The sequence below is a fragment of the Bos indicus x Bos taurus genome, chromosome 4 (genome assembly GCF_003369695.1).
Source record: "Bos indicus x Bos taurus breed Angus x Brahman F1 hybrid chromosome 4, Bos_hybrid_MaternalHap_v2.0, whole genome shotgun sequence".
Lineage (NCBI taxonomy): Eukaryota > Metazoa > Chordata > Mammalia > Artiodactyla > Bovidae > Bos > Bos indicus x Bos taurus.
The window spans coordinates 385,540-407,542 of NC_040079.1; the positions used below are offsets into that span (position 1 = coordinate 385,540).

The window sequence follows — 22,003 nt, forward strand, 5'->3', positions numbered from 1 at the left end:
GTATGGCCCTAACAAAAGCAGATGATATTAAGAAGAGGTGGCAAGAATACACAGAAGAACTCTACAAAAAAGATCTTCATGACAAAGATAACCACCATGGTATAATCACTCACCCTAGAGCCAGACATCCTGGAGTGTGAAGTCAAGTCGGCCTTAGGAAGCATTACTACGAACAAAGCTAGTGGAGGTGATGAAATTCCCATTGAGCTATCTCAAGTCGTAAAAGATGATGCTGTGAAAGAGCTGCACTCAATATGCCAGCAAATTTGGAAAGTTCAGAAGTGGCCACAGGACTGGAAAAGGTCAGTTTTCATTCTAATCTCAAAGAAAGGCAGTGCCAAAGAAGGTACACCTTAGCGTGGATCACAACAAACTGCAGAAAATTCTTAAAGACATGGGAATACCAGACCACCTTACTTACCTCCTGAGAAACCTGTATACAGGTCAAGAAGCAGCAGTTAGAACTGGACATGGAACAATAGACTGGTTCCAAATCAGGAAAGGAGTATGTCAAGGCTGTATATTGTCACCCTGCTTATTTATCTTGTGTGCAGAGTACATCAAGAAAAATGCTGGGCTAGCTGAATTAGAAGCTGGAATCAGGAATGCCAAGAGAAATACCAATAACCTCAGATATGCAAATGACACCACCCTTAGGGCAGAAAGTGAAGAGAAACTAAAGAGCCTCTTGATGAAAGAGGAGAGTGAAAAAGCTGGCTTAAAACTCAGCATTCAAAAAGCTAAGATCATACCATCCGGTCCCAACACTAAATGGCAAGTAGATGAGGAAACAATGGAAACAGTGACAGATTTTATTTTCTTGGGCTCCAGAATCATTGCAGATGGTGACCGCAAACCATGAAGTTAAAAGATGCTTGCTCCTTGAATAAAACGTATGACAAACCTAGACAGCATATTAAAAAGCAGCGACATTACTTTGTAACACAGGTTCATATGGCCAAAGCTATGGTTTTTCCAGTAGTTATGTATGGATGTGAGAGTTGAACCAAAAAGAAGGCTGAGCACCAAGGAAGTGATGCTTTTGAATTGTGCTGTTGGAGAAGACTCTTGAGAGTCCCTTGGAGAGCAAGATCAAACCAGTCAACCCTAAAGGAAATCAGTCCTGAATACTCATTGGAAGGACTGATGTGTAGTCCAATACTTTGGCTGCCTGTTTTGAAGAGTCGACTCATCAGAAAAGACTGATGCTGGGAAAGACTGAAGGCAGGAGGAGAAGGGGATGACAGAGGACGAGATGGTTGGATGGCATCATCGACTCAACAGACATGAGTTTGAGCAAGCTCCAGGAGATGGTGAAGGACAGGGAAGCCTGGTGTGCTGCAGTTCATGGGGTCACAAAGAGTCGGACACAACTGAGGGACTAAATAACAAGGCCGCCAAGTCAAAGTCTTTATCACAGACATGCAGGATTTCTCATATGGATCATGTTCATCCAAATTTTTATCTATAGGATATGCTGCTGCTGCTGCTGCTGCTAAGTCGCTTCAGTCGTGTCCGACTCTGTGCGACCCCATAGATGGCAGCCCACCAGGCTCCGCTGTCCCTGGGATGCCATTTCCTTCTCCAATGCATGAAACTGAAAAGCGAAAGTGAAGTCACTCAGTCGTGTCCGACTCCTAGCGACTGCATGGACTGCAGCCTTCCAGGCCCCTCTGTCCATGGGATTTTCCAGGCAAGAGTACTGGAGTGGGTTGCCATTGCCTTCTCTGATAGGATATGATTCTACAGCTTTTTAGAGGAAATACCACAAGACAGAAAGGCTCATGCTTCTTCCTAGGTTAACACGGCAATTACTTGTTTTGAGGTTGTAAATTGGCCTTGAGTGACAGGTGGCCTTCCAGCTTTAAGCTGCTGCCTAGCAAAAGGGATGAGACTCACCCTTTCATGTATCTATAACTCACATGATGTAATTTGGGGAAGAGAAAGAACAAAACACTCCTTCCCTTGCTTCTGGTTTAGTGTCCTTGCTTCATGTTGTGTGTTTAAGACCCTAGAGCAATGTTATGAGATTATATATTTACATATCTCTCCATAGCCACACACACACACACACACACACACACACACTTATGTATACCTATTACATACAGACTCACAGATGAGGGGAGGGGGTATCCTTTATTCACTCAGGACCTGCTGTGACACGTACTGTGCTAGCCTGAAGAGATGATAATCAACATAATAAATATGGTTCCTGTCCTTACCAACTTAAAGCCTCAGTTCAGCTCAGTTCACTCAGTTGTGTCTGACTCTCTGTGACCCCATGGACTGCAGCACACCAGGCTTCCCTGTCCATCATCAACTCCCGGAGTTTATTCAAACTCATGTCCATTGAGTCGGTGATGCCATCCAATCACCTCATCCTCTCTCAGCCCCTTCTCCTCCCACCTTCAATCTTTCCCAGCATCAGTCTTTTCAAATGAGTCAGTTCTTCACATCAGGTGGTCAAAGTATAGGAGTTTCAGCTTCGGCATCAGTCCTTCCAATGAATATTCCTTTAGGATGTGGACTGGTTGGATCTCCTTGCTCTCCAAGGGACTCTCAAGAGTCTTCTCCAACACCACAGTTCAAAAGCATCGATTCCTTGGTGCTCATTCTTCTTTATGGTTCAACTCTCATATCCATACATAACTACTGGAAAAACCATAGCTTTGACCATACGAACCTGTGTTACAAAGTAATGTCGCTGCTTTTTAATATGCTGTCTAGGTTTGTCATACGTTTTATTCAAGGAGCAAGCATCTTTTAACTTCATGGTTTGCGGTCACCATCTGCAATGATTCTGGAGCCCAAGAAAACAAAATCTGTCACTGTTTCCATTGTTTCCTCATCTACTTGCCATTTAGTGTTGGGACCGGATGGTATGATCTTAGCTTTTTGAATGCTGAGTTTTAAGCCAGCTTTTTCACTCTCCTCTTTCATCAAGAGGCTCTTTAGTTTCTCTTCACTTTCTGCCCTAAGGGTGGTGTCATTTGCATATCTGAGATTATTGGTATTTCTCTTGGCATTCTTGATTCCAGCTTCTAATTCAGCCAGCCCAGCATTTTTCATGATGTACTCTGTACATAAGTTAAATAAGCAGGGTGACAATATACAGCCTTGACGTACTCCTTTCCTGATTTGGAACCAGTCTGTTGTTCCATGTCCAATAGGCTCTGTCCCTCCTAAAGGTGATCATTCAAGGCTGCCAGAAATTGAATTAAAATATCCTTCGAAACCACTTGATATGCTTTAAAAACTTACTTAGGCTGTCCTCTGCAACTGTTTGGCTTTAAGGAGACTAGAGTGCAAATATAATTACCCTGATTGAGTTTAAGGGGAAACAGAGCGATCAAGAGCGGTTTGTCCTGCTAGCGAAGGTATTCAGGAAACACGGGCGCTCGTCGGAAATCCGGCTGAGGGCGGCTGTCGGGTCCCCGCGATCCCGCGGGCGAGAAGAAGTCCCGCCTTCGCGCACAAAGCGGCCTATCCAAGCTCCCTCGTCTCCAGGGCCGCGGAGAGAATTCCGTCAGGAAATCGTCCGTCGGCTGTGGGCGGTCAGGACCCGCAAACTCAGGAGCGTGGGCTTCTCCTTCCGCAGTATCCCGGCGCGAAGCGCGGCCCAGGTGACTGGGAGAGCGGAGCCCCTTCGGGGAACACGGAAGCCGGCTGGCTGATCGTTCCGCGCCGCAACTTTCACGCAAAACCCGCCCGCCACGCCTCAAGGGCGCCCCGCCCATCCGTGATGGCGTCACAAAGCACCGCCCACTCCGCTTCAGGCGCGCCCTCTCAAGCCTGTGAGGCGACACCCACGCCGAGCCCAGCTCCCCCCAGTGTCAGAGGCGCCCCGCCAGTCCGTGATGACGTCACAAAGCACCGCCCACCTCGCCTCAGGGGCGCTCTCTCAAGCCTGTGAGGCGACACCCACGCCGGGCCCGGCCCCCCTAGCGTCAGAGGCGCCCCGCCCACCCGCGCCAAGAAGCCACACACCAGCCAGCCCCGCCCAACCTCCCGCCACCGCGGCGCTGGCGGGCCTTGTGGGATGACGTCCCTCGCGGGCCGGGCCCACCGCGCGTTGGGCCGCACCCAGGCCTGGGGCCACACCCGGCTGCCGCAGTGGAACACCTCCGCTCCTCTCCGCCACCGCCACCGCCCTGCGTGCTGACGTCACACGGCGCCGCGGGCGGAAGCGCGGGCGGGTGGGTCGGGCGGCTACGCCGTCCCCTCAGAGGGGCGCTGCAGCGCGGGCTGAGGCGCCTCGGCCGGGAACCGAGGGGAGCGGTACGCGGCGGGGCCATGAGCGGCTCCAGGGCTCCGGGCCCCGAGGTGGGCGCCTCCGGGGCAGAGCCCCCCGGCGCGGCGCTGAGCGTGGACGTGGCAGGGCTGCTGGCACAGCTGGCGCGCAGCTTCGCGCTGTTGTTGCCGGTGTACGCGCTGGGCTACCTGGGCCTGAGCTTCAGCTGGGTGCTGCTGGCGCTCGGGCTGCTCGTGTGGTGCCGCAGGAGCCGCGGCCTTAAGGCCACCCGCCTGTGCCGCGCGCTGGCGTTACTGGAGGACGAGGAGCGCGCCGTGCGCCTAGGGGTGCGCGCCTGCGACTTGCCGGCCTGGGTGAGTGGGCGCCGCGGACCCCGGCCCGCCCCCGGACCTGACCAGCCCTGCCGGCCTCCGCTGGTCAGGGTCAGGGGCCCCGGGCCCGCTCTGACCCCGCCTTCCCACTCGGTCTGGGAGGTCCTCGCCTACCTTTACTCTGGCTCAGGTCAGACCAGGGATGCCCGCCCGCCACGGTCCCGGCCCTGACCCCGCCTGCCCGCCCGGCCGGGAAAGCCCGTCGGGAGTCCCGACCCACCACTACCCGGCCCGGGTCGGGTCCCCACCCGCCCTGACCCCGCCTGCCCGCTGGGTCAGGGGTCTCCGCCCGCCACTACTCCGCCTGGTCGGGGTTCCCACCCGCCCCGTCAGGGGTTCCTGCGTGTCCTCGCCCCACCCGACCGGACCCCGCCCGAGTCAGGGTCCCTGCCCGCCGCGACCCGGGTCCTGGCGCTGGCCGCCCGCCCGGTCGGAAGTCCGGGCTCGTCCCCGCCCCTCCCGGGTCTGGGGTCCCCTCATTCCTCGACCCCTCCCACCTGGGGCGTTCTGAGCCCCGGGCGCTGGCGTCTGTCCGAGCCGGGTAAATCGGGGGTCGCCGCCGCTGTCGCCGGGCCCCCACCCCGGCCCGCAGACCCCGCGGGTGGGCGCCTTCCCCTCTCCGCGCGGGCGGGTCCCGAGCGCAGGTGAGGCGCGCCCCGCGCGCTCCTCCCGCGGCCACGTCGCCGGGCCTCCCCGCGCGGTGCCGCGACTCCCGCCGCTGGAATGTGAGCTCGGGGCGCCTGGTGCGCTCCGCGGGCCTGGACGCCGCTCGCTTCTCTGCTGCGGAGAAGGCGGCCAGCGGTGAGCGGGGAAGGGCGGTTTCCTCCTCCGCTGAGACGCCTCAGCCATTTCTCGGTTGTTTCTGACACAGTTGAGCAGTGGGGGGTCCGCCAAAAGGTCCTCTGATGTTACGATAATTGGAGGTTTGTTTTCACATCTTTGGAAGTAACGTTATGAGCTGAGTAGCTTTTATGTAGGGTAGACTTGAATCCGAGGTGAATTTTAGGTGGGTGGGGGCAGGAAGTTTTGGAAGAGTTGCACTAATGGAAAGAGTCCTGGTATTGATTATGTTTACACCCAGCAATTCTCATAATTTATTTATGCAATGTGGAAACCAATCGAGTTGGCTTCCTCGTGCTTTCTTAACCATAAGTTGGTGTCGCAGTTTCAGGCAACAGGAAATAGTGCTTATTTTAAGATAAATGATGCTCATGTTAGGCTTGATGTAAACTTCATGGGGAAATGGCCAGCCAGTGACTTTCAGAAGGGTCGTTTTCTGTTAGCGGAGAAAAGGACTTGGCGTGTGATCCCTGTTTCCAGTCATAAGACATTTGTCATGGAGTACATGACACAGGCAGACAGGTTGCAAAGCTGGAGTGCCCAGGGTCAGGAGGAACCTAACCTAGTGGCTACTACCTGTGAGGACAAATAGCAATTGTAGTAAGAATCTCACAGTCAGGGACTTTGGGAATTTAAAATTCTATCAATACATGGTGGATGTGTGCACAGTAGTATTTGGAAGAATCAGAATAAGTAGTGTGGTGTAGCTTTTCGCCAGTAGCAGCAAAGAGGAGTGAAGTGTAGAAACCCAGGTGTGAAAAGCCAAGAACAGAGATGCACTTTTTGGAAAGGCAGAAGGACTTTCAAGTGGCATCTTGTGTCTTATGTTACACCAAATTAAATGATTACAGAAAGTAACCAAAAACAGTGAGTAGGAACATTAATGGCACCCCACTCCAGTACTCTTGCTTGGAAAATCCCATGGACGGAGGAGCCTGTTAGGCTGCAATCCATGGGGTCGCTAAGAGTCGGAAACGACTGAGCGACTTCACTTTCACTTTTCACTTTCATGCATTGGAGAAGGCAATGGCAACCCACTCCAGTGTTCTTGCCTGGAGAATCCAAGGGACCGGGGAGCCTGGTGGGCTGCCGTCTATGGGGTCGCACAGAGTCGGACACAACTGAAGTGACTTAGCATAGCATAGCATAGCATAGCATAGGGACATTACCCAAACAGTAGACATAATCAGGGTCGAGAGTCACAGGAATTGGGGCTGTTGACATTCATAGATAGTTGGTTATGGAGCAGTTGGCTAACATCAGTGCTTGTGAAAGTTGTGAAATGCATGCTGTTTTAACAATAAATTAACAGGTATGTTTGTTACCATATTGAAGGACATGACAAATTGTTATTATTTTATTAACAGAAGAAAAGGGTGATTAGTCAAAGATTCCTTTCTTGGATTTTCCTCAGTGTGACTTAAACTGATGAACCTTGGTGTTCATCTCGTAAAGTATGGAATTTCTATTTTTCACACAGCTTTTCACTTGTTCATCAAATTTGTATTTGCGCTCACATTACATGTATATACACTTAAACACACCTGTATTGCTTAGAAAACTGCTGTGAGAATTCACACAAAATTTGATTGTGATCATATCCAAGAAAAGCCTAGGAGTCTGAGGTTTGAGGAAGATGTTTTAATACCTTTTTTATTGTAATACCCATGTGTTATTTTCCTAATAAAGCCAGTAAATTACACTGCCTAGAAGTGGACCTGCTGTTCTGTTATAGCTAGGGAATAAATCAGCAATAGAAATCGTTCATATATAAGAAGAGTTAAGATTTCTGTATTAGTAGTTTGATTTTTACTGTACAAACTTAGGTTCTTCTGGTTGGTATTTTGCTTTGAACAAGATGTGTTTGTGCAGATTTCATAGTGGGTCATTGACAGCTGTGATTCACAGCAGGGTAGAAGCAGAGGAAAACATGAAGTAATGTGGTACTCACTTCCTAGCTTCACTTTTGAATATGTTTACTCACAATTTTTCTTCTTTTTATTTAGTAAAGTAAAAATTTATGTTAGCTGATAAACAAATATGAATACTTTGAGAAAAGTGTGTATACTATTTCAAATCAAGGCTATTAGGAGGATATGAAAAACGGCTCTCATTTAACATGTGACAGTTCTGTAAGACTTTGATCTTACAGCTCTAATGAACCACAGTACTATTCATTTCTTTACTCTCTTTTTTCATCAACAGGGAAATCACCTGGTAAGTCTGAGTTGACAGATTGAGGACTGGCCTTTTTGTTGTCCCTGTGGTTGTCCCTTGTCAATTGAGCCCTGTAAAATTAGAGTATGGTTGAAGAAAATTCTTGAAGAGTTTTTCATAGAGATGCGTAAAGATGGTTTTCCACTACGATTTTTGTTTATTTGAAAAAGTAGAACTTGATGTGAAGTCTGCCCTTTTTCCGTTTTCACTGCTGCCAATTAATGTTGATTCTATGGCAGCAAATAATTAGAAACCCAAACCTGCTGTAAATGACTATTGGTCTTCTATGCTTCTTACACCTTGATGATTGAGATTTAAAGCACCGTCAGCTTATGTGTTCTGCTGTTTTTACTGTTATGCACTAGCTTTTCTTTAGGGAGAGCTTTCTTCCTGTGGTTCTTCTGGGAAGTTCAGGAGAATTTTAAGTCTAGCCAAAATTTATTATGTGTACAAAGTTTGGTCTTATGTAAAGGAACGGCAAATACTTTTATTCTCAGTGTTAATCATTGACTTATCCTATTAAAAAGTTTTGTGAAGACTCGTTAACAGACTTGTAACTACATCAGGTCCCAGAGTTTAGCTATTTTAAACTGCAGTTGCAACTTTAGACCCTAGACCAATTAAGTGCTTGGAGAAAATGTTGGAACCTCCTCAAAGCTATGAAAGAGATGTGGATACTCTTCGGGTTTCCTTTCTGCACCCGCTACTGCTGTAGTCACCGGCAGCTCACTGTTGTGCCAAGTGCTTCATGAAGTTAGAGCAGAAGGCCCCACGGTGCCGGACGTAAAGCAGTAAATACCTTTTCACATTCAGGATCTATGCATACATCAGGTTGTGTGCTCTGGGTTTTCTGCTTCAGGTGAATATATTAGCCTCACTTTATATTTCAAGACCGGAGAATGTAGAGCTAGGACTAAACTGTAAATAATTAAACAGATACAGGAATTGAAAATATATGTAATTATATTAAGTTATATTTAGTTAATATATGTTGTATTAAGTTATATTAAATATTTGTGTAAAATATAGATCTTGGTCCTGTGAAGAAACAATTATCAACAACTGACTAGTCACTTAGTGTTCTCCTTAGGCCTGGTGAACTTCTTACTATATTCTTTGTGAGTTTTCATGATTTCTATACTAGTTGCGACATTTAACCTTGAATGATATCACAGATGTTGAAAATAGATTAAAAACAACTGAATTGTAGACGTTAAATGAGTGAATTTTATGGTATGTGAATTACTTGTCAATAGTGCTATTGAAAAATATTATAGACATTAAATTTCTTTTAAAAATAAGTGAAACAGGTGATTAGTTATAGTACAGAGTAAGCCACACAAACCACCTTGCTTATGGAATTCCAACTAAAGCTGTTATACCTTTTTAAAATTATTATTTCAATGTAAATTTGGAGTAATTTATAAAGAATATTTAATGAACGAGGAGGGCTTATGAATGAAAAAAGTAACTCCATAAATATTTTTACCTTAAACCTAATGTTACTTTCTACTTCCCTATGGTTCAGTGGTAAAGAATCCACCTGGTAAAGAATATAGGGATGTGGGTTTGATCCCTGGTTCTTGAAGATCCCCTGGAGAAGGAAATGGCAACCCACTCCAGTATTCTTGCCCACGGACAGAGAATCTGACACAACTTAGTGACTAAACAACAACAGATGTTACTTTAAGCATTGCTGCTACATTGGCTAAATGAACAAATAGAGATTTTACTTCAAAGATGTAAATATCCTAAATGTGTGTGTGTGTAGGGAGTTGTGTGTGAGTTATTCTAAACTCTTAACTTTAATTCAAGGTAATGATACGTAATTACAGTGTGTATTTGAGAAATCTAGCTGGTAAATTGGTTTGTTTTTTATAAGATATATTCTATCATAGGGCTTCCCTGGTGACTCAGACTGTAAGGAATTTGTCTGCAGTGCAGGAGACCCAGGTTTGATCCCTGGGTTGGGAAGATTCCCTGGGAAAGGAGATAGCAACCCACTGCAGTATTCTTGCCTGGGAAGTCCCATGGATGGAGGAGCCTGGCGGGGTACAGCCCATGGGATCGCAAAGAGTCAGACATGTCTGAGCAACTAACACTGACATTATCATAGCATGATTTTATTTTTTTAAGGCCCACTATTTTTTTAAAATTTTAATTAATTTATTTGTTTATTTGGGCCACCAGCATGTGGCATGCAGTATCTTCGTTTCTCTACCAGGGCTAGAACCTGTACTTCCTGGAGTGGAAGTGAGAAGTTTTTATATAGATGTAATTTTTTATATTTATGTAATTTATTGTTTGGCTGTGTTGGGTCTTCAGTATTGCATGGGCTTTTCTCCTGTGGCAGCAAGCGAGGACTACCCTCCAGTTGCGGTGCTCTGCCTTCTTATCGTGGTGGCTTCTCTTGCGGATCGTGTGTTCTAGGGCACTTGGGCTTTAGTAGTTGGCGGCGTGAGGGCTCAGTAGTTGTGGTTCGCGGGCTCTAGAGCACAGGCTCAATAGTTGGGGTACAGGGGCTTAGTTGCGCCACAGCATGTGGGATCTTCCTGGACCAGGGATCTAACCCCTGTGTCCTACATTGGCAGGTGGATTCTTCACTACTGAGCCGCCAGTGAAGTCCTGGAAATGTGGAGTCTTAACCATTGGACCACCAGGGAATTCTTCATAGCATGATTTTAGAATGAATGTACTATTTGTAGACTCTTGAATTTTGTTATGTTTTGTTAATTTATTATCTTTTTTGGTTTCCATGCCAACACTGTCGGATTAATTTTCCTTCTTCGTTTAAAGATCTAAGGACCCACTACCTACAGTCGTGTTAGAGATCACCTTCCCTTCCTGTGTGTACTTACTCCAGGCAGCTACGAGGTGGGGTGTGATGGCTGAAGAGTGCCCTCATGGTCAGAAAGTGGTTTGTGGGGGAAGGTGTGCATATAGACACCCTAAAGGACAGAAGAATAAGTGGGAACAGCAAAATCAGGCGTGTCTCAGGGTGGAGGTGTCAAGTGTCAGAGCCCAGTAGGACAGCACAGTGGATCCCTGGGCTTTTCCTTGGTGGGGGTTCGGGCGGGGGAGGGTTGTAAGTAAGGTGGGAACTGTCATCCGGGCCCAGGGGTGAGGAGCGGAGGTGCTCAAACTGGGGACTGGGCCACCTGTCAGGCAGCACCCCCGTGTCTCAGGGGGGCTGGGCGATGTGTTCAGAACCAGGCTCGTGAGGTCAGAACACGGGAACCCTGCGCAGTGCGGGAGATCTCCTGCCCTGGCTCTGGAACACTTAGCGCCACGCTGCCGCTGGGTCGCTCAGCCTGGAGGGGCTGCTGGAGGTGCCCGCCCGCCTTCCCTCAAGCTCTGCTCGCTTTCACTCCTAAGGACCTTATTGTGCTGTAAACACTGAGTCACCTTGTGTTCTTTTGGAACTGGGTGGGGCACAGTTCTTGTATAAATAGTGTCTGTAGTTGTCTTGCATGGCATTTTTCCATTTAACATGTTTAATTCACAAGTTTTCTCATGGTCTTTCTCCCTGTCAGTGGTTTTGCTTCATTTTTTCCCCTGCTTAACTGTTTTTTTTAAAAAAAAAGTCTTGTAAGTTTTTTTTAAAAGGAAACTATTCTATTTTGGTGAATTTTTCCTAGAGTAGATGATATTTTAAGTAACAAGCCTAGCTTAAGTGCAGGAATCAAAAATGAGCTTTTATTGATTCATCTGTTCACTGAGCCAGAATTTACTAAACCTTTGCTATGTTCCATGCATGTGCTAGGTAATAAGTAAGACAAGGCCTTAAACCCAGAAATTTATAGCTAATAATAACACAAATCCAGGAATAATCCTAATTTTAGTGTGCACTAGCAGTTTTTTCTTTTTTAAAAAATAAAAATAATACTCATTTTTCTTAAATCAAAAAAGTGTATTAAAACATTATTCATGTGGAAAAAGAAAGGCAAACCTTTATTAGATCTTTCAGTTGGTGAAATGATATGTTCATTTTTTTAAAAGAGTCTGCCTTTTAGAGCATTTTGTGCATTTAAGTAATAGCTCATCTCTTTAAAGGAGAAGGCAATGGCAACCCACTCCAGTACTCTTGCCTGGAAAATCCCATGGACAGAGGAGCCTGGTAGGCTACAGTCCCTGGGGTCCCGAAGAGTTGGACACGACTGAGCGACTTCACTTTCATGCATGGGAGAAGGAAATGGCAACCCACTCCAGTGTTCTCCAGAGCCTAGAGAATCCCAGGGATGGGGGAGCCTGGTGGGCTGCTATCTACGGTGTTGCACAGAGTCGGGCACGACTGAAGCGACTTAGCAGCAGCAGCATTTCTTTAAATCAGTGTATTGTAAAAGATTTTATTGATAAGGATTAAACCCTTTCTTCTAGGGTTTGTAGATATAGCTAGCTGTGCATATAACTTCAATGTTATGTTGTCCTGTCTATGCCTATTTTGGGAAAGGCAGTCTTGTGATCACTCATAGTGGATGCCTCTGAGACCCGTAGTTCAATCTCTGTGTCTATTAAGTGGATTACAGCAGGATGTGCAGAGGAGAACATCAGAGTGATGGCACTGTCAGCAGCGGTGACTCTGTTTTTTAAAGGACGTCGTCGTCGTACCTGGTGACTATACTTGAGAATTAGTGATAACCGCACAAATGGCAGATGTGGAAATACTAATATGAAAGTGTTTATTATTCTTTCTTTTTTTATTATTTCCAAAAATGTCATTGAAGTTGAGCTTGAAGTTCTTTTCTTTGTTCAGTCATGTAGTGAACTTTATCTTTCTACTTTCAATGAATATGTTGTCTTGTATGTCTTTTATTATGGCTGTGTGCTCAGTGGCTCAGTCATGTCTGACTCTTGGCAACCCCATGGACTAACTGTGGCTTGCCAGGTTCCTCTGTCCATGGATTTCCCAGGCAAGAATACTGAAGTGGGCTGCCCTTTCCTCCTCCAGGAGATCTTCCTGACCCAGGGATCAAACCTGTGTCTCTTGAGTCTCTTGCATTGGCAGGCAGATTCAGGGAAGCCCTTTATATTATGGCTAGACAAGTTTTAAAAACATGTTTTTCTGGTATGAGAATACATACTCATTGTAGAACATTTCAAGCTTTGCAGAAGAATAAAAGGAAAACAGTTACCTACTGTCCTCCTAACCAGTGGTAGCCATTATTAATGTTTTGGTGATTTTCTGAGTCTTTAGTATTGACATGATTGGAGGTCATGGATGTATGTGTGTGTTGTATTTGCCTTCACTAAGCATTATGGTGTGAACATTACGTCATTATTCTTCAGAAACATGGCTGGTTTTTGCAGTAGTGTCTTGTTTATGGGAGTGCCATGCTTTATTTAAGTTGTCTCATGTACAGATTCCAAAAATGAGATTGTTAGTTACTGAAGGTTAAGAAAAGGTAAAACTAGAGTTTGAGATATTTAATTTTTTACCTTTTCACGTTACAAAAGATGGTTCGTGTGAGCCATTCATGTAATCTGTCCAGGATATATGAACTATTTTTGAACTCCTAAGAGTAGCATAGTAATTTTATAAGCAGAAGTCTAGCTTTAGAGGGCAGTGTTTGTTTTTGAATAGTGTGATGTTAAAATAAGCACAGTAGATTTATCCAGATCCCCTCTTATGTAAATAACCTTTAGAAGAAGAGAGTGCTCCCACGCAGTCACTCTTTGAAGGGCTTTTCTTCCTCTGTGCTGTGTTGGCAAGTGAGAGTTGGGTAAGCCAAGTCATTGCTTTTTGTAGCACGGTATAGGGATGGTTGTTTGGAAATGGCTGAGAGGGCTCACTGCATTGTCCTTGATCTTGTCTGAAAATAGCCAGCTGTGTGACCGGCGTCGTCAGTGTTACCTGGCAGTCCTTGGGCACTGAGTGTTGTGGGTCACCCTCAGGGACCTGTGTCACACGTGACGGTGTTGCCGCTGGGGCACACACTCGAGAAGCAGGCTTGGTCTGACCCACGTGGGTTCCTGTCTGAGGCCCACCCACTCCCAGCTCTGTGCTCTCTGACAGGTCAGCACTGCTTTCAGAACCTTAGTGCCCTTATCATTAGGTGGGCACTGACAGGAGCCTCGGCTTGTGTGTTGTGGTCTTGAGGCTGGAATAAGGAAGGCCCAGGGCTAAATGGCAACCCACTCCAGTGTTCCTGCCTGGAGAATCCCAGGGACGAGGGAGCCTGGTGGGCTGCCGTCTATGGGGTCGCACAGAGTCGGACACGACTGAAGCGACAGCAGCAGCGGCAGGGCTGGCAGGGCAGCTGGGGGTCCCTTAGGGTTAGGAATCCCGTGCTCATGCCTCCTTTTAACTGTCGGCTGTTAACCTCCCGCTTCCTGCTGCCTGAGGGCGTCTCTCACCTTGCCACTGCCTCCCCCACTTCAGCTGGAGCAGGCAAATGACAGAGCTTCTGTTAGTTTCTGTTTCACTGGGGTTGTTTGTTTTGTTGCTAGGAGTTTACCATAATGCTTTGTTATGAGTTGCACTTGAAAATACTCCTTGTATTTTCTTTCTCTTTTGTCTCTGAACATCCTAAAGTAATATCCAAGGAGCCAGTGTTGTTACCCCTCATCCTCGCTGCCTCTTCCTTAAATTCTGTCCTGCTGCTGTTCAGTCCCTCAGTCGTGTCCAACTCTTTGTGACCCCATGAACGCTGCAGAATGCCAGGCTTCCCTGCCCTTCACCATCTCCTGGAGCTTGCTCAGACTCAGTCCACGGAGCCACCTGTCCTCTGTCCCCGTGTCGTCCTCTGTCCCCGTGTCGTCCTCTGTCCCCGTGTCGTCCTCTGTCCCCGTCTCCTGCCTGAGGCTGTGGTTGCTCTTGCTCTGCTGTAGCAGCCGCCCTGACACAGCAGATGGCTGTGGCTCGTTCCATTAGGAGACTGTCACGCAAAACCTTTAAATTCATGTGCTCATTTCCTTCCTCTTGTGAGTAAGTGTTGGTTGGGGACTAAAGTGGGGGTTTGAAACTGTATATCAATAACCTCAGATACGCAGATGACACCACCCTAATGGCAGAAAGTGAAGAGGAACTTGGTGAAGATGAAAGAGGAGAGTGATAAAACTGGCTTAAAACTCAACATTCAAAAAACTAAGATCATGACATCTGGTCCTGTCAGTTAGTGGCGAATAGAGGGGGGGGGAATTGAAGACAGTGACAGACTTTATTTTCTTGTGTTCCAAAATCACTATGGACAGTGACTGCAGCCATGAAATTAAAAGGCGCTTGCTGCTTGGAAGAGAAACTCTGACAAACCTAGACAGTGTATTGAAAAGCAAAGAGATGTCTTTGAGACCTTTGCTGACAAAGGTCCATCTAGTCAAAGCTATGGTTTTTCCAGTAGTCGTGTGTGGAGGTGAGAGTTTGACCATGAAGAAGGCTGAGTGCTGAAGAATTGATGCTTTTGAACTGTGGTGTTGGAGAACACTCTTGAGAGTCCCTTGGACAGCAAGGAGATCCAACCAGTCCATCCTAAAGGAAATCAGTCCTGAATATTCATTCATTGGAAGGCCTGACGCTGAAGCTGAAACTCCAATACTTTGGCCACCTGATGCGAAGAACTGACTCATTGTAAAAGACCCTGATGCTGGGAAAGATTGAAGGCAGGAGGAGAAGAAGATGACAGAGGATGGGATGGTTGGATGGCATCACTGACTCAATGAATGAGTTTGAGCAAGCTCCAGGAGATGGTGAAAGACAGGCAAGCCTGGCGTGTTGCAGTCCATGGGGTCGCAGAGTCGGACATGACTGAGCTGAACAACAACAACAAAATTTTGGGTCAACTATGATAGTTTAATTTAACTGATATTAGATGTAGAGTTGTTTCCTTCTGTTTCCATCCAGTGGGTTATGTTCTGGGTTTCTTAGAGTACGGTGGATCTGCAGAAGATAAACCCAGTGATGTGGAAAGACAACATCCTCCAGCTTGCTTTGTGCCGTAAATTCTACCCTGGAGTGCATGTGAAATGCTGGGTTTTGAGTCTGCCACTCATGTTCTGAGGTACCAGCATCAGATGAAAGTTCCTCATCTGGGCGATGCTCTTCTTGTTTTCTCACAGAACTGCTTCATATCAATCATTCAGTTAAGTGTGCTTAGTCTTGTAATTGTGGATCAAGAGTTTGAAGACAGGGACTTTTTATGTCTGCTGTAGCATCTAACAGTTTGCAAGGAGTCTGCACAGAAAACCTAGTGAGTGGTTGAAACAGTGAACTACTAATTGCTTGTTTTACGAGGACTCTACACTCAATTATAAATTGTCGTGTAATGCCTATGATGCCAATATATGTATTTGAGGTGAGCTGCCTACTGAGATCATCAATTTATTTCATTTGTGCTATAAATACTTGCATGCATAGCAAGTGAACACAGAAGATCTATTAATGCTAAATTAATGTTTTTTCATATACATAGATTTTGAAATCTATTCGGAGCTGTTAGAAAGTGTTGATTTTACTTAGTAGCTTGAATCTGATTGTGGTTTTACACTGGGGAAGTGAAAGCATGAACACTGCTGTGTGTGTGAGGGACAGTCTTAGCAGGACTTACCTGAGGGCTGTTTCATCATGGATGGGCAAGAGGGGAAGGGAGCAGCCCCCTTAGCTTGCTCCCCGGACTGGGGCCACCAGAAGAAAGCTCTGCAAACTGGTGGCTTAAAACAGCACAGATTTATCATTTACAGTTCTGGGGGCCAAAAGTCTGGAAGCAGTTCCCAAGGGCTGAAACCAGGGGATTGACAGGCCCTTCCCAGCTTCTGGAGCTGCGCTCCTGGGTGCGTGGCTCCTCACCCTCACTGTCGGCAGCTGCTCCAGTCATCACATACTTTCTGTTTTCTGTCTGTGTCTGTTCTGCCTCTGCTCCCACCTGAGAGGACGTGTGTGATTGCATCACAGCCCACACAGGACGCAGGACAGCTCCTCAACTCAAGAGCTTATCAACTCATCACATCTGCTAAGTCCTTTTTTTTTTTGTCTCGTAAGGAAACACGAGTCCTAAGGAGTGAAACGTGGCCATCTCCTGAAGAGCCACGAGCGCCCCTCCATCTTGGATACTCAGGAGGAGGGTAGCTGAGCACAGTGGCGGTGGCTCAGCTTTGTCTCATCTGCTCTGGAAGGCCTTTCCCTCCACTGGACCTCTGGGCTCAGATTCATGTTGTGTCTTGAGTTCAGTACTGTGACTATTCCCCTTCACTGCCGTTCTCCTGGTGCCTGAGAATTACGTGTGGCCTTGTGGGTGCAGGCGGGGGAGAGGAGCTGGGCTACAGTGTTTGCGTCGGGAGCTGAGGAGTGGAGCAGGGCCTCTCGCTGCTGGCATTTGGGCCAGATCTGAACGACGCCAGGAAAACACCGAAACATTTAAAGCAATGGCATGTCCCAATTTGAAAACTGGACGTGTAGCAAGATAAATCTGGCAGTGATGGCCAAGGAGACTGAGGGGACAGAGTGGGGACCGGCTCCGAGCCTGAGGAAGGAAGCAGCGCCTGGCCCTGACGGCTCACTGGAGGGAGGGATACAGGGCTGGGCTCGTGGAGGGAAGGCGGCTCCAGCTGAGCCCCTGGGGGAGGACGCCTGATGGCCTTCGCCAGTAACCATTCAGTAGGAACAGGAGTTTGGAGGCCTAGGGATAAGGCTGGGAGATGGTTAATCTTGTCTTATAAACGTTGAGTTTAAGAACCCTAAAGGAGTTCTTAGAGGAGTTGTCCAACAGCAGCCAGTGGCTGGTAAGGGAGACCTGGGAGCATAGCCGGATACCTCAGTTCACAGGCGATGGGTGCTTGAGATCATGCTTGAAGTGGAGAAATGGAGGAAGTGAGTGTAGACAGTGTAGAAAGACCAGAGCACCCAGGACAGGCCTTTGCTCCCCGGAGGAAATCAGGAGGTGGAAAATGAGGAAAGGGAATTCCCTGGCCATCCAGTCGTTGTGAGTCCATGCTTTCACTGCCATGGCCTGGGCTCAGGCCCTGGTCAGGGAACTAAGATAGCACAAGCCACACAGCATGGCCAAAAAAAAGGGGACATGGTCCATCCATTAGTGCTCACTGTGTGCAGCTTCTCTTCCAAGTTCTGCGTAGAGGAAGTCAGTAAGGCCCGCAGCGTGCCTGTTACCCTGTCCTAAGGGCGAGGGGACAGACCACACTGGCACGCACTTTGGGTCTGCGACAGACTTTGAACTGGGAAGTCTGTGAGTTCTCAGCCCTCTCTTGATGGTGGTGAGGAAGAAACTGGGGATTAGACATCATTTCATCTAGTCATTTACTAATGTGGGCAAGAATCCCTTAGAAGAAATGGAGTAGCCTTCATAGTCAACAAGAGAGTCAAAAATGCAGTACTTGGGTGCAGTCTCAAAAACAGCAGAATGATCATGGTTCATTTCCAAGACAAGCCACTCAGCATCACAGTGATCCAAGTCTGCGCCCCAACCACCGATGCCAAAGAAGCTGAAATCGATCAGTTCTAAGACTTTCTAGAACTAACAACAAAAAAAGATGTCCTTTTCATCGTAGGGGATTGGAATGCAAAGTAGGAAGTCAAGAGATACCTGGAATAACAGGTTAAGTTTTGCCTTGGAGTACAAAATGAACCAGGGCAAAGGTAACAAAGTTTTGTCAAGAGAACACACTGGTCATAGCAAACACCGTTTTGCAGCAACACAAGATACGACTCTACATGTGGACATCACCAGATGGTCAGTACCGAAATCAGCCTGTATTCTTTGCAGCCGAAGATGGAGAAGCTCTATACAGTCAGCAAGACTTGGCACTGACTGTGGCTCAGATCACGAACTCCTTATTGCCAAATTCAGGCTACGATTGAAGACAGTAGGGAAAACCACTAGACCTAAATCAAATCCCTTGGAGTGGGTGGTGACAGTGGAGGTGACAAATAGATTCAAGGGATTAGATCTGGTAGACAAGAGTGCCTGAAGAACCATGGACAGAGGTTCATAACATTGTATAGGAGTCAGTGACCAAAACCATCCTTTTACTGAGTCCAAGCTCACTCTGCTCAGTGCACGACAGGCCAGTGAGTCTAAGAGACAAGGGGTTGAGGCAAGAAAGAGACTTTATTCAAGGAGCCTGCTGAAGAAGATGACAGGCTAGTGCCTCAAAATAACCATCTCATCGGGTCTGGATGCCAGGTTCTGTTACAGATCAGAGATGGGGGAAGGTCAGTCAGTTAGTTCAGTTGCTCAGTCGTGTCTGACTCTTTGCGACCCCATGAATCACAGCACACCAGGCCTCCCTGTCCATCACCAACTCCTGGAGTTCACTCAAGCTCGTGTCCATCGAGTCGGTGATGCCTTTCAGCCGTCTCATCCTCTGTCATCCTCTTCTCCTCCTGTCCCCAATCCCTCCCAGCATCAGAGTCTTTTCCAGTGAGTCAACTCTTTGCATCAGGTGGCCAAAGTATTGGAGTTTCAGCTTCAGCATCAGTCCTTCCAATGAACACCCAGGACTGATCTCCCTTAGGATGGACTGGTTGGATCTCCTTGCAGTCCAAGGGACTCTCAAGAGTCTTCTCCAACACCACAGTTGAAAAGCATCAATTCTTCGCCCTCAGCTTTCTTCACAGTCCAACTCTCACAACCATACATGACCACTGGAAAAACCATAGCCTTGACTAGATGGACCTTTATTGGCAAAGTAATGTCTCTGCTTTTTAATATGCTGTCTAGGTTGGTCATAACTTTCCTTCCAAGGCATTTTTTGTCTCTATAATTGTGACAGGACCTTCTTCCATTTCCACGTTTTTGTGTGGGATCATTTTCTTTCTACCTGAAAAGGTCACATTAATACTTACTTTAATGCAAGTTGGACAGCAACAGGTTTTCTCTACTTGGTTTACAGAAAAGTCAAGCAGATACAGTTCCCATATCCCCCTTGCAGGCAGTTTCTTGAGTTGGCATCTTGTATTAGTGTGCTACATTTGTTGCAGTTATTGAAACAGTGTGATACATGATTAAGTAAAGTCCCTGGGTTTACATGAGGAGGCTCTAGCTAGTCTTCCTTCCTCCCCATCCCTGACCTTCTTGGTGGCCACTTACCTTTTTACCGTTTCCAGTACCTCAGGGAGTTGGAATCATACAGTGTAGTGTTTTCAGGTTGGCTTATGTCTCTCTTCGCAACATATGTTTTAAGATTTATTTTTTCCTGGCATGATAGTTCATTTCTTTTATTCTTACTGCAGAAGGTTTCAAGTAACAAAATTATTCAGGGTCATTTAGTACCTTCATAGTGTTGTGCAGCCATCGCCTCTATCTGGTCCCCCAAGTTTTCATCACCCAAAAGAAAGCCTGTACTAGCAATCATGATGCATTTCACCCTCCCCGTGGTTGTGCCATCACATATGTTTCTGTTTTTCTAATTTTACCTTTTCTTAATGTTTCATATAGATGGAATCATACAATATGTGAACTTTTGTGTCTTTCACTTAGCGTAACATTTTTAAGATCTTGCTGCTGCTGCTGCTCAGTTGCTTCAGTCGTCTCCGACTCTGTGCGACCCCATAGACGGCAGCGCACGAGGCTCCCCCGTCCCTGGGATTCTCCAGGCAAGAACACTGGAGTGGGTTGCCATTGCCTTCTCCAATGCATGAAAGTGAAAAGTGAAAGGAAGTCGCTGAGTCTTGTCCGACTCTTGGCGATCCCGTGGACTGCGGCCCACCAGGCTCCTCCGTCCATGGGATTTTCCAGGCAAGAGTACTGGAGTGGGGTGCCATTGCCTTCTCCGTTTTAAGATCTTACCCTATAGCATACCTCTTATTTTATGGCTGAATAACGTTCCGTTTTACAGGTATGCTCCGCTTTGTTTATCCTTTCATCCTTTGAAGAACTTTTTGGGTTGTTTCTGTCTTTTGGCTATTAAGAGTTGTGTTCTGAACATTGATGTTCACATTTTTGTTTGAATACTTGTGTTCAGTTTTGGAGGGTATATACCTAGAAGTGAAATTGATGAGTTTAACTTTTGGAGGAGCTGCTAAACTGCTTTCCATAATGGTGGGAATACTTTATAGACTCACCAGCAATGCAAAAAGGTTCTAATTCCTGCACCTGCCTGCAAACACATATTATTTTCTGTTTTTTGATTGCAAGTCATCATAGAGTGTGTGAACTGGGATGTCACTGTGGATAATTCTGCATTCTCCAGTGACTAATGTCACCTTCCCACATGCACTTCCTCCCAGCTTCACAGGGTGAGATTGTCTCGTAGCGTGAAACGACCGTGGTGGGACAGTGTACCCTGGCAGTCGGCAGTCCTGGGAACTGGCTGTGAACCCGTGCTGGCTCTGCCACTGCCCCAAGCCATCTTCGTTCCCCTCCTCCGGAGATCTGCACCCCAACCGCTAAAGGCAGAGGGAACAGACGCCTTAGCCCAGCAGGTTTGAGTTGGCCTGAGGGCGGGTTGGTAGGGAGGAGTGCTCTCTGATCTGGACCCAACTGTGCTCCGGGTTCCGTACAGTGGAGGCTGTACCGGAGCCCGTAACAGAAGAGGACCTGCCCTGTTGACCGGGTCCCTTCCAGCCTCTCTCAGAGTCCAGGCTGTGCTTTCTCAGTGCAGGACACCTGCCAAAAGCTCTAGTTTGCTTTTTATAGACTAGCTTCTTGCCCTCGGTAGTTCAGGAATTTGGCAGATGCCTGAAGGGAAGCTTAGTTGGCCTCTCCTCCCAACCCCAACACCCTCCCCACCCAGGGTCTGGGCGCTCAGAGTGTCGCTCAGCTGACCTGAACTCCAGTTCCTGTCTCCCTGGTCTGGTGAGGTTTCTGTCAGCTCATCTGGCTTCTCAGCTGCATTCCTCCGGGTTTCTCAACCTCTGGTACCACAGCGCTGGGGGAGAGGCACCGCAGAGTGCCTCCTCACTGCCCTGCGCGCCTTCTGCCCTGTGTCCTCGTCCTTCGCGCCTTGAGTGCCCTGTGACCTCAGGTAGACATGCACTTGGGTCTCTTCTGGGTTTCTCATGTTCTCAGCAGATGGGCTGCTGCAAGGTGCTCTGATCATCATATCTGGAAGCCAGTGTTATTTTTAGGGAAAAAATAGATTTGAACTCTAGTATATTTCCATGTGAAAGTTGGAAGAACCGATAGTTTCTGTTGGGAGATAGGTTTAGAAGACAGAGGGCGGAGGTTGAGTTTTAGGTGTGTAATTTGTTTCAAAATATTTCTCTGGGTAAATATTTTAAATTTAGGTGGGTTTCATGGTTTTGGGGGTTTGTTGTAATTGTTGTTTTCAGGAAAATACTGCCCAAGGTGTGAGGTAAATTTTAAGCAGTGAGGCTTGACGTAAACAGCTGTAGAAAAACTCCAGTCAGGGCTTCACTTATTTTACCTGTGAA

The 22,003-nt window shown here is 47.2% G+C and overlaps 1 protein-coding gene across 2 annotated transcripts in view; it reads left to right on the top strand.

The window, feature by feature from the left end:
* The first annotated feature begins 4,210 nt into the window (after positions 1 to 4,210).
* The window catches only part of ESYT2 (extended synaptotagmin 2), a 78,553-nt gene continuing 60,760 nt past the window's right edge, over positions 4,211 to 22,003 (top strand). Inside the window, exon 1 of one of the 2 annotated variants that reach the window (XM_027538452.1) lies at positions 4,211 to 4,608. In XM_027538452.1, coding sequence (XP_027394253.1) covers positions 4,297 to 4,608 — 312 coding nt within the window. In that variant the 5' untranslated portion in view covers positions 4,211 to 4,296. The remainder of the gene's footprint in view (positions 4,609 to 22,003) is intronic. The other variant, XM_027538451.1, reaches the window with a different exon arrangement.